The sequence below is a fragment of the Narcine bancroftii genome, chromosome 4 (genome assembly GCF_036971445.1).
Source record: "Narcine bancroftii isolate sNarBan1 chromosome 4, sNarBan1.hap1, whole genome shotgun sequence".
NCBI classification, from domain to species: Eukaryota; Metazoa; Chordata; class Chondrichthyes; order Torpediniformes; family Narcinidae; genus Narcine; species Narcine bancroftii.
The window spans coordinates 12,634,693-12,647,321 of NC_091472.1; the positions used below are offsets into that span (position 1 = coordinate 12,634,693).

Sequence of the window (12,629 nt, forward strand, 5' to 3'; positions counted from 1 at the left end):
TTTAAGGTCTTTCACAAGGTCACTCTTGGAAGGGTGGTCTTGAAGATTGCACAGAATCGAGGGTAAGCTGGCCAATTGGATGCAGAATTGGCTTGATGGTAGGAGATGGAGAGTTCTATTCAAATTAGAGGACTGACGCCAGTGAGTGGTGTGCTTTAGGGATTGGTGCTGGGGATCAAGAATATCAGGCAACAACGGTATGAGATTTGGTGAAGTCACGTTTAGTTTATTGTGCACATTTCTGGTCACCTTGCTGTACAAAGGATATTAGGAAAGGGTCCAGAAAAGATTCACAACATTATCAGGACCGATAAGCTTGAATTATAAGGAAAATGTTGGGTAGGCTGGGACTTTTCTCCCTAGAGCATAGTAGGCAAAGCAGGGGTGGTGGAGGAAGGAGTAACTTTATAGTGGTATGTAAAATCCTGAGGGCATAGATAAGGTAAATAGTCATTGTCTTTTTCCCATGGTCGTGGAATCTAAAATCAGAGAACATGAGAGGGGGAAAAATTTGAAAAGGGACTTGAGGATTACACCACTTTCTTAGTGGGTAATGGGTATATGAAGTGAAATTCCAGGACGAGTGGTAGAGCTGGGGACCAACTCTCATGATTGAAAGATGAGGGATATGTGCTGAAGAGTTGAATGGACCAGCTTAGTTGGCGTGAGCAAGTTGAGCCAAAGGGCCTATTTCTGTGCTGTAGAACTCCCATAACTATTTCCTCCTTAGTTTATTGTCACATTTCTTAAATGAGCTCTTTTTCTCTATTCCAGTATTAATCAGTAGTGTAGAACTGCACTATATGTTTAATGTTTTGGAATTGAATTCATAAATGAACGTTAAAACTATTCCAATTTCTAATTGCTCTCCTACATGGAGGAAACTCCCTAGTTTTTGAGATAGAATCAGTTGCTTTTGTTGTATTTGTTTGTCCCAGATGAATGGAATCCATTGTACCTGTAGCATTTTAGTCTGCTAATAATCAGTTGCCTTGTCTTTCATTCATGTCCATTGGATGAGTCTGAACGGTCTTGGGATTTACCTGAAAAAAGTTAATGTTACCCAGAGATCTTCAACATGAGCATATTGATGAACACTCTTGAAATAATAAACATTTCCTATATTGAACACTAAACTGTTGGGAATGGGTATCAAATGGAAAGTGTACAACTTTCTCGTGTCGTCAGCAAAAAGTCATTTTATTTGATACCATTGTGCTAATTTCATAGTTTCTTAATGAAACTCCAGTGCATATTCAAAGTAACCAAATGGTTGGAGTTGTTTTCTTTTAACCAGCTACCTCCATTCCTGTGATCCTCCCATCATCCATGGCAATCTGACTTGTGATACAATATTCATCCAGCACAATGGACTTATAAAAATTGGGTCGGGTAAGTATCAGAAATTCTCTTGCAATATATTGAATTTGTTTAGCAATATGGAAGGTCATTAAGAAAAATAATGCAAAAATTGATTTGGCCTTTCAAGCCAGTCTTTTGACAAATGCCGAATTGCTTGATTTCTAATACACACATTTATTACTTGCATCCTCTCTCAAAAGGACGATTCAGCCCTGCATTATTGTGTACCAACTGGAAATTGCAGATCATTCAAATCAATAAGTCCCATCCTCTCTCAAAAGGACGATTCAGCCCTCCATTATTGTGTACCAACTGGAAATTGCAGATCATTCAAATTAATAAGTGCCATCCCTTAATTCCTCATATTTTTGAAAAACAAATCTATGAACGGACAAAGTGATATTACTGCTCCTGTCGCCAAGGTGGTATGCTTGAGAGCCTGCACCTGTCCGTGAATATCAGCCATGCTTGTGTAGGCCAATTCAATGTCAGAAGACTTCTATCCCAGCTAAATGGAAGCAATAGGTTTAGACAAATCAAACTACAACTTGATGCCAATATACAAAGCTCTATTTTTCTAATTTAAAAAAAACATTTTTTTACTCACTACACCTTGTTTCTCACCATCTGGTTTGTTCAGTGAATTTGTGAAGATTAGATTTGAGTGTACATTTGAATTTCATGCCATTTAACGGGTCAATTTTTAAAAATTCTTGATCTCTTCTTTACTCTTAAAATTTGATCTATATTGCCCCTTTTCCAAATTCATACAGTAATTTGTTCTTCGATTTGAGATTCAAGTAACGCAGTGCTGATTGAAATCAAGCTGGAATTTAATATCATCCCTTATTAAATGGTTTGGATACAAATTTAATTTGCATGTTTCTGGTGATAAGCCCTTCAAAAGGAGCTGTTAAAATGATTATTGCACTGGGCAATACAATAAAACTGTGGTTCATTAAGAAATTGGGTTAATGTCACAATGATCTGTGTAAGGACAGTTATTGACTTTTATTAATTTGCTGTATTTTGTATGTACAGTTCAATCAAGACACGATTATAATGGGAGTGAGTGAAAATGGTGCATTGAATTTTATGCATGGCTAAATTATGCATTTGTGCATGCTCCAGATTGCTTTGGGCTTTGAGGAAAAATCATAATAAAATTGTCCATTTCAACTTGAAAGTTAGCAATGCTATGAATAATTCACCTCTCATGGCTGATTTATTTTTCAAATTCAACCTTTGGCGGCAACGTGGTGTTTTATCCTTTACAACTATAGACAGCATCTGAGTGGCTTTGATGAATGAACTGCACCAGAAGTCTGTTTCTTCATCTGATATTTAGAATGGAAAATATTACAGTTTTGTCTCTGGTTTAACTTTGCAGAATATTGAGCCCTCAATTTCTAACATGAAAAATTACATTGGAAATCAATTGTGTTGTTCCAGTACACACTGTCCAGGCAAAGTAGATTTTTTTTTTGAGGGTGACCACTCCCTCTGTGACTCCCTCATCTACTCATCCCTTTGCACTCATTGCCCCCTTCATACCTACCCTTGTGACCACAGGAAATGAGCCCAGAGGACCTCAAAACCCAGCAGCAATAGATATTCATCGAGACAAATAGTTACTTAAACTTTTAATTTTCTTTCAACATTAAAACAGAATCACACTTTAACTTATCACTATTGACTTAACTAACCTAACCTCCTCCTAATTCTAAGCGCACGTGTACGTAATGTGTGTAAGTTCAGAAAAGTTCTTTGATTCAGAGTCCAATCTCACTTCTCATTCTTCCAAGTTTACTGGTTGCAGGCAATTCTTAGACTGTGCACAGAAATCAACATTTATGAAGTTCACCAGGCTTTGGTGCTTGAAAGGTAAATGGATACCACTCAGGAAGATCCTTGTTGGCTTTCAGAGAAAGATTTGTTGTTCCAGGACACACACAACTGATTCCTTCTGATCAGCCACTTCAGTGTCTTGCCAAAGAAACTTCCCCCATTAGGGTTTTTCAGATGATAACCTCTTTCTTTCAGGTTACTGCAGAGTTCCTTTTTGTTTCCCTTATTTCAAGTGAAACATTAGACAGCCGGTCTTCTCCTCTTGTATGAACCGCAAGGGCTGAACTAAGCACTCACAACCCGTCTTCAAAATGGGGTTTTCCACAAGCTTGCCAGCTTGTCCTGTTCCAGTCCCAGCTGCTGCTGCTGACTGTAAATCTGCGGAACTGATCTCTCTGCCTCTCTCTCTCTCTCTCTCTGAGAGAAAGCCTATTTTACCCTCTCTGCTTGCAAAACCACATGACCCTCTTAGAACACCAAGTTCTACTCCAGACAGCCTGCGGCTCCAAGTTTTTTTTCATCTGTTGCCTTTTTGTAAACAACAATCCATTAGTGATATCTCTTGGGCACTCTCCAAAGCTTTTGCAAAGGCTCTTGGTGCCGGAATGTCTAGCATGACCAGAACTCCATTGTTTTAAATAAGATCTGTTTTAAAGTATTTGTATGTGACCTACACTTAAAAAAAAACTCTCAATTTATCTCCAAAAATCATATCTATATACAATACAAACACTACATAATCTGTCACACTTCACTTGCACCCACACCTTCCTCATCTCTTTTCAATGCCTCAAACAGTCCTTCACTTTATGAATCTGTAGGGGTCATTTATTGCATCCTGTGCTCCCATTGTAGCCTCTACATGGGAGAGACGAGATGCAGACTGGGAGATCATGTCATTCAACACCTTTGCTTTGTCTTCTGCAATATATGCGACCTCCCAATGGCCAACCTTTTCAATTCCACGCCCCATTCCCACATCACCATATCTGTCCATGGCCACATGCACTCGCAAACAGAGGCCACCTAGAAATTGTAGGAACAATACTTAATCTTTCTTTTGGACACTTTCCAACCAGAAGGCATTAATAATGAAAACCAGTTTCTATTAGGTCACTCCCCTGTATCACTCTTTCCCTATTCCTTTCCTTTAGCTCCTCACCCCCTTCCCTCCATTCAGAGAGCTACCCCCTACCCTATTACTTCTTGGCTTTTTTCTCTTTGGCCTTCCCACTCATATGCACCTATGACATATTGCCTGTTGACCTGTGTTTCCCCTTCCACTCCCCCCCACCAACTTTTTATTCTGGTGTCTGACTGCTTTTTGCTTATACCTTGATTAAGGGCTCATGCCTGAAAGGTTGGTTATATATCTTTGCTTCCAAAGGATGCAAATGTGATCTGCTGAGTTTCTCCAGCACTTTTGTTCATCAGTTCAGATGATTATTTGCATTTTTACTAGTGAAAACCAAATGACCTTTTCTAGAAATTTTGTCAATGGATCACACCGTTCTAATGTTAATGAGGTGCAGTGTCTCAGCATAGTTGATCAATTGGTGAAGCTGCATCCTTTGGTAAATATGTCACAATAGGGGAACACTCATTCAAATTTGTTTTGTATCTCTGGAGTACTGTCAGTATAGTTTCATAGAACTCAACAGCAAGGCAACTTGTTTGTTTCAACCAAACTTGTTCCATTTCCCTGCACAATCCTCAATCTTTATTATCCATGTTCCTGTCTATAATTATTCCCCTTCTATCACTTCCTCTTACCCACCACCCTCCTGTGTGAAGGAGCCCCTAGGCTCTTTTTTTTTAAAAATCTTTCTCCTCCCATCTATAAATCTGCCCTCGAGTTTTAGATTCCCCTATTTTGAGTATAGGGGTTGCTCTTAATTTTATAAATCCCTACAAGGTCCCCCTTGTAATTCAAGCCTAGAAATACTGACAACACTTTGTGAGTCTTCTCCACATCCTTTTAATGTAATTCTTTTGCTGTGGATGGGTGACCAAAACTGCACACGCTACTCAACTGCAATCTCACCAAGCTTTTGGAACAGCTGGTGTTCAAAAATGGTTCCAAACGATTACATTCAAAAATCTTATCTGGGGATGTGGGTGTAAGATTAAAGATCAGAGTGGAGGTAAAAGAACTGACCTTCCATTATGTGGCTATAGCAAACAGGGTGAAAGTAAATCTGAAGGGTTTTTACAAATATGTGAATAGCAAAAGGAGAGTGAAGGATAAAATTGGTCCCTTCAAGAATCAGAGCGGACAAATGTGTGTGGAGCCAAATGAGATGGGGGAGATATTGAACGAGTTCTTCTCTTTGGTATTCACTAGGGAAAAGGATATGGAATTGTGTAGGATAAGAGAAGCAAAAGAGAAGGAAAGAGGGGGTGTTGAAACCTTTGAGGCATATAAAGGTGGATAGGTCTCTGGATCCCGACAGGATTTTCCACAGGACCTTGAGGGAAGTCAGGGAGGAAATAGCGGAGGCTCTGATAGTGCTGCAGGATTGGTGTGTCGCAAACATGGTTCCTCTGTTTAAAAAGGGCACCAGGTGTAGGCCTAGCAATTATAGGGCCAGTAAGTTTGACGTCAGTCGTCAGTAAACTAATGGAAAGTATTCTTCGAGATAATATGTATAAGTATCTATAGGGGCAGGGACTGATCAGGGACACCCAACATGTGTTTGTGCGGGGAAGGTCATGTTTGACAAATCTTGTTGAACTTTTTGACGAGGTGACTAGGAAGGTTGATGAGGGTAGAGAAGTTGATGTAGTCTATATGGATTTCAGTAAGGCCTTTGATAAGGTTCCACATGGAAGGTTAGTAAGGAAGGTTCAGGTGCTAGGTATTAATGTTGAGATCGATGGGTTCAACGGTGGCTAGAAGGTAGATGCCAGAGAGTCATGGTGGATAACTGTCTGTCAGGACGGAGGCTGGTGATGAGTGGTGTGCCTCAGGGATCAGTGTTGGATCCCTTGTTGTTTGTCATTTACATTAATGATTTGGATGATTGAGTGGTAAATTGGATTAGTAGATATACGGACGATACAAAAATGTGTTTTCAGGGATTTCAGAAGGATTTGGACGGGTTAGAAGAGTGGGCTGAAAGAAGGCAGATGGAGTTTAATGTAGACATGTGTGAGTGCTTCATTTTGGGAAGAATAATCAAAACAGGACATATGCAGTGAAGGGGAGGGGGCATTGAGGAATGCAGAGGAACAGAGAGATCTTGGAATAATGGTTCATCGTTCTTTGAAAGTGGATTCTCTGTGGATAGAGTGGTAAAGAAGGCTTTTGGTATGCTGGCCTTTATAAATCAAAGCATAGAATATAGGAGGTGATGTTGAGACTGCTCAAGGCATTGGTGAGGCCAAATTTGGAATTCTGTATGCAGTTCTGGTCCCCAAATTATAGGAAAGATATCAATAAGGTAGAGAGGGTGCAGAGAAGATTTACTAAAATGTTGCCTGGATTGCAGTATCTTGAATACAAAGAAAGATTGAGTAGACTGGGTCCTTATTCATTGGAGCGTAGAAGGTTGAGGAGGGATTTGATAGAGGTATTTAAAATTATGAGGGGGATTGATAGAGAAGATATGAATAGGCTCTTCTCCTTGAGGGTAGGTGAGATTGGGATGAGGGGTCATAAGTTAAGGGTTAGGGGGCAAAAGTTTAGAAGTTACAGAGAGGGAGCATCTTCACTCAGAGTGGTGGCTGAGTGGAATGACCTTCTGAAAGAGGTGGTTGCAGCAGGGTCAATTTTGACATTTAAGAGAAAGCTAGATAAAGTACATGGATGTGAGGGGATTGGAGTGTTATGGACAGGGAGGTGGGACTAGAAGAAATCACTTAAATCAGTGCTGACTAGAGGGGCCGAGATGGCCTTTTTCCGTACTGTAATTGTTGTATCGTTATATGTTCAATTTATCGAAGTACTGATTGAAAGGTGGCCTGCATACCTTCATGTCACCTTCATTATTTTAGTATGGGTCTAAACTTGGTCTAAGTTTGTGCTACTCAGTCAATGGTGCAGCAGAAACACAGTTGGTTTGAATTTTATGGTGCAAGTAAATGAGCATTTTGATGTCCACAGCTCAGCTGTTTGGTTGTTTACTTTATCCCAGCATATGTCGTCAGTGAACACTTTTGGTCCAGACTGTATTTGCCTTGATATTAGATCTGATTTATTCCCCATTTCAACTATTTCAAGTACATTGTGCAAAAAGAATCAGAATTTATTGTCATGAACATCTCACAAAATTCATTCTTTTTCAGAAGCGTCATGGAGCAAATATTCTTATAAAGTTGCATTTAAAAATAAATATGTTCATGCAAAAATAAAAGTGAAGTGTCTGTGGTTCATTGTCCATTCAGAAGTCAGATGACAGAGAGACAAAGCTGTTCTTGTGCAGTTGGGTGTTCGTCCTTGGGCTTCTATTCCAGATGGTAGCAATGTGAAGAGGGCATGGCCTGGGTGGTGGGGGTTATTGTTGAGATGGTGCTTTCTTAATACATTGCCTCTTGCAGATGTCCATGAAAGATTGATTAGACTGGGTCTTTATTCATTGGAGCGTAGAAGGTTGAGGGAGGATTTGATAGAGGTATTTAAAATTATGAGGGGGATTGATAGAGTAGATGTGAATAGGCTCTTTCCTTTGAGGGTAGTGAGATTGGAACGAGGGATCATAAGTTAAGGGCTAGGGGGAAAAAAAGGGTGGTGCTGGATAAGTTCACAACTCTCTAGATTTTTCTTGTCCTGTGCATTGGTGCCTCGCACCAGACACTGATGCCACCAGCCATTTCTACACCTGTTGTAGAAATTTGCTCGAGTCTTTAATGACATCCCAAATCTCCTCAAACATCTCCCAATGATTGCCACTGGCAAGCCGCCTTCGTGATTGCATTGACCTGGAGGCCCCAGGATAGATCCTCAGAGATGTTGACTTCTAGGAACTTGAAGCTCTTCACCCTTTTCACTGCTAACCCCTCTATGATGACTGGTTCGTGATCTGATTTCCCCTTTCTGAAGCTCATAATCAGTTTGTTGGTTTTGCTAAAGTTGAGCAAGGTTGTTGTTATGACACCACTCAACTAGTTGATCTATCTCCTTCCTGTATGTTTCCTTATTGCTGTCTGTTTTTTTTTCCCAATGAGAGTGATATTGTATCAATGGCAAAACTAAAGTTTGTAGTGCTGGATATCATCAAAATTTACCCTAAGTTTACAGCAGCGTCAGGGCACAGCAATAGTGATAATGACCTAAAGCTCGAGATTGTCTCGGATTGCTTGAGATTACTTCAGAGAATGTAAAATGATGGAGCGCAAGGACAGAAAAACCACTTGTCCACTTGACAATTCATGGCTGATCTTGTAACTTTTGTTTGCACTGGACTTCAATCCTTAATTTTGTGTCTGCCAATCTCTCTTGAATACATGATCATTAGCTATGTCTGGGCTGCTGACCTGTTAATTATTTTTTGACTTAAAGGGTTTAACAATTCATTAATTATTTAAATGTAAACGATGCTTGCTTTTAGTGCAATTTCCCAGTCCACCATTGGTAATATGCCTAATCTCTTAACACTAGTTTCCTTTACTCATTGATTCAAAGATCCTAGCTGTAGATTGGTCCACATCACATTAAATTTTTATTTTTTATTTTAAATTAATTTGTACATTTTGAAGAAAAAAAAAATTAGACATACAGCATGGTAATAAGCCATTTGGGCCCACAAGCCCTTGCCACCCAATTGCACCCAATTAACCTACAACCCCAGTACACTTCAAACAGTGGGAGGAAAACCCACACACAGATGGGGAGAACGTTGCCAACTCCTTACGGCGGCGTGGGATTTGAACCCTGGCCCTGATCACTGACACTGAAACAGTGTTGCGCTAACTGCTTTTTTAACCATGCCGTCCTTAATCATATTGAGGCCACTTTCCATAATGGCCTTTAACTATCAAATCATTTCATCAAAAGCCAAAAAAAAATCAGGTTGATGGAAACAGAACAAAAAAAGCATGACAGGCAGCATTTGTGGAGGTGAAAGTTGCCTGAAAATGTTTCAGATTGAGATCCTTTATCAGGATGGTATGTGATCGATAAGATGAGATGGGGTGAGAGGCAGATGGAACGAGATGAGTGAGAGGAGGTGAGAAAGATGAACAGCAGGAGAAATAAAAACTTAATTGATAGGAACACTAGGGTGACATTTACCTGAAATTGGAAAATTAAATGTTTCTACCATTGGGTTGTAATCTACCTAAGCAAAAATGTTGTTCTGTTTTACATTTGGCCTTTCCAGGACAATGGAGAAAGCAGAGGTCAGACCAGTTGTTGTGGGGGTGGGAAGGAGAGTTTGAAATAATATACAATTAGAAATTCAAGATAGTCTTTCCAGACAGTATGGGTGTTCCATAAAACTGTTAAGTAGTCTACTCTTCGATTCTCCATTGTAGAGCAGGCCATATCACAAGCATAAAAAGTTTACTGGTTTGGAAGAGGTGCAGGTAAACCAGTTCCTGCCTGGGAAGGACTGCTTTGGTCCCTGGGTAAGAGAGGAAGTGAAAGGTTCAGGTGTCGAACCTTTGACAGTTCCAGGTCGCATTTTCCCCTCTTATCCTTTGTCTGCCATCTTCTCCTTATCCACCCCTCTGCACCTTGATCATGGATGATGGAACATTTTGGACACCTTTTTCCTCCATAGATGCTACTTGGCATGCTGAGATCTTCATGGTTTCTTTTGTTCTCTTTCAAGCATCCTAATATTTTTAGTGTTCTGTTTAAATGATCTGAATCCAACCCACAAAACTACTAAGAAAATATATATATTAATTTTAAAGATTAATATTGAGCACAAATCCAACCTATGATGTGATTATTTACCTTTTTAAAAAAAAACGAAACCCTCCCTACCTCATAATCCTTTTTTTCCCATTTCACATGCCCATCTAAGAGTCTTTCAAATGCCACTATTGTTCCAGCCTCCTCCACCACCCCTGGCAATGCATTCCAGGCACCTACAATTTTTTTAAAACTTACTCCTAATTTCTCCACAATACCTTTTTTCCTTCACATTGTACAGATATCCTCTGGAGTTTGCTGCTCCTTCCCTGGGCAAAATAGTGTTGGATGTCTACCTTATCTATGCCTCCCATAATCTTGTAGACCTCTATGAAGTCACCTCTCATCCTTATTCGCTCCAAAGAGAAAAGCTCCAGCTCTGCTAACTTCACCTCATAAGGCATACTTTTCAATCTTGGTAAATCTTCTCTACACCCTCTCCAAAGTTCCACATCTTTCCTGAAATGAGATGACCAGAACTGAACACAATATTCCAAGTGTTGTCTCACCAGAGATTTATAGAGCTGCAACATCACCTCATGACTCCTGAACTCAGTCCCCCAACTAATGATGCTGAGCATATATTGGCTGCCTTAACTATCCTATCAACCTGCAGGCAACCTTCAGCGATCTAAGGATTTGTTCTACCATACTGAGAAGTATCATACCATTATCCATGTCATCCGAACTCACTCTGCCATTTTTCTGCCCAATTCTGCATTTTGTTTGTATCCTGTTGTTACCTATGACAACTTTCAACGCCACTCCTCCATTCTTCTATCATATACAGACTTGCTGACCCATCTCTCTGGAAATGTTTCAATCCCATGTTGAGATTTTGGAATAAGACCACACGCATGGTCTACTCCAGTCAGTATACTTCAATTCTGCATGGTTTGGAGAATGTATATAGAAAGATTGCTAGCTTTGCTTATCTGAGAAATTGGCTGCTGCATTGAACTGCTGCTCCCAGTCATAAATAGAATTTGAGGATTTTTATGAAAAAAATGATATTGTGTGCTCAGGCAAGAATCTGCTTTTTTTTCTCACCCTCTCTCTAAATTTATCCTCACTGTCTGGTTTTCTTTCCTGCCCATAAAACTGCTGACCATCCAAATTTTCCTTCCTAATCACCACCGTTGACTGATGAGGATAATTTCAATCTATAGGTTTTTTTACCCCACACCTGTCAATTTTGCATTCTTGTCCCTTTGGTCTAATAACCGTTGACTTCTGTCAAATTGCAACGTCATTGCTCAGTTCTCAAAATTTTAGCCATTTTACCTTGAACTCCTAACATCAGTTTTCACACCAGTTACGAGCCCAGAGGACCCCAAAGCCCAGCAGCAATTGATATTCACCAAGACGAATGGCTGCTTAAAAAGTTGCTTTTAATTATCTTTAAACATTAAAACAGAATCACACTTTAACTTACTATTAACTTAATTAACCTAACTTAACTCCCTTCTAATTCTAAGCGCATGTGTATGTAATGTGTGTGTAAATTTAGAAAAGTTCTTTGATTCACAGTCCAATTTCACTTCTCACTCCTCCAAATTCACAGTATCAGGCAATTCTTATACTGTGCACACAATTAAACAGTTATGAATCTTCACCAGGCTTTGGTGCTTGAAAGGTAAATGGTTACCGCTCAGGAAGGTTCTTGTCAGTTTTCAGAGAGAGTTTTGTTGTTCCTGGACACAAATTGATCCCTTTTAATCAGCCACATCAGTGTCTTGCCGAAGACACTTGTCCAATCAGGGTATTCCAGATGATGACCTCTTTCTTTCAGGTTACTGCAGAGTTCCTTTTAGTTTCTCTTATTTCAAGTGAAACATTAGGCAGCCAGACCTCTCCTCTTGCATGAACCACAAGGGCTTTGACCAGGCTGAACTAAGCACTCACAACCCATCTTCCAAATGAGATTTTTCCACAAGCTTGCCAGCTTGTCCTGTTCCAGTCCCAGCTGCTGCTGCTAACTGTAGAACTGATTTTTTTTTTCTCTCTCTCTTTCGTGCTCGCGCGCGATCTCTCTTCTATTCAATTCTCTCTGCTTGCAAAACCACATGACCCTCTTAGAACAGCAACCTGCATTCCAGACAGCCTGTGGCTCCGAACTCCTCCTCCGATCTCTTTCATCTGTTGCTTTTCAAAACAACAATCCATTAGTGAAGTCTTTGGGTGCTCCCCAGAGTTTTTGCAAAGTTTTCCCAGGAGCTGCCCTGTCTGGCTTGAGCAGAGCTCCAGTATTTTAAATGAGATCTGTTTTGAAGTGTTTGTATGTGACCGACTCTTTTTTAAAAAAAAACCTGCTCCAATTTATCTCCCAAAATCATATCTATATAGAATACAAACACAACATAATCTGTCACCCCCCCCCCCAAAAAAAAAGTAGGTTTTCTGTATTATGGCCTGTGCCATAATATAGAGAAGTGTCCTAACCCGATCAAAATTTTAGCCATTTTACCTCAAACTTCCTACATGAGTTTCCACACCAGTTACGAGCCCAGAGGACCCCAAAACCCAGCAGCAATTGATATTCACCAAGACAAATGGCTAC

General features: G+C 40.0%; 1 protein-coding gene and 1 long non-coding RNA gene across 3 annotated transcripts in view; one reads left to right on the forward strand and one right to left on the reverse strand.

Moving 5' to 3' along the window:
- LOC138760330 (nuclear receptor-binding protein-like) overlaps nt 1-12,629 on the forward strand; it is a 112,401-nt gene that overhangs the window by 56,871 nt on the left and 42,901 nt on the right. Inside the window, exons 6-7 of one of the 2 annotated variants that reach the window (XM_069930769.1) lie at nt 1,298-1,392; nt 2,404-2,430. In XM_069930769.1, coding sequence (XP_069786870.1) covers nt 1,298-1,392; nt 2,404-2,430 — 122 coding nt within the window. The remainder of the gene's footprint in view (nt 1-1,297; nt 1,393-2,403; nt 2,431-12,629) is intronic. The other variant, XM_069930768.1, reaches the window with a different exon arrangement.
- LOC138760333 (uncharacterized) overlaps nt 1-12,629 on the reverse strand; it is a 130,308-nt gene that overhangs the window by 19,582 nt on the left and 98,097 nt on the right. The window contains exon 2 of the long non-coding RNA XR_011355543.1: nt 959-1,043. This is a non-coding gene — a long non-coding RNA (uncharacterized lncRNA). The remainder of the gene's footprint in view (nt 1-958; nt 1,044-12,629) is intronic.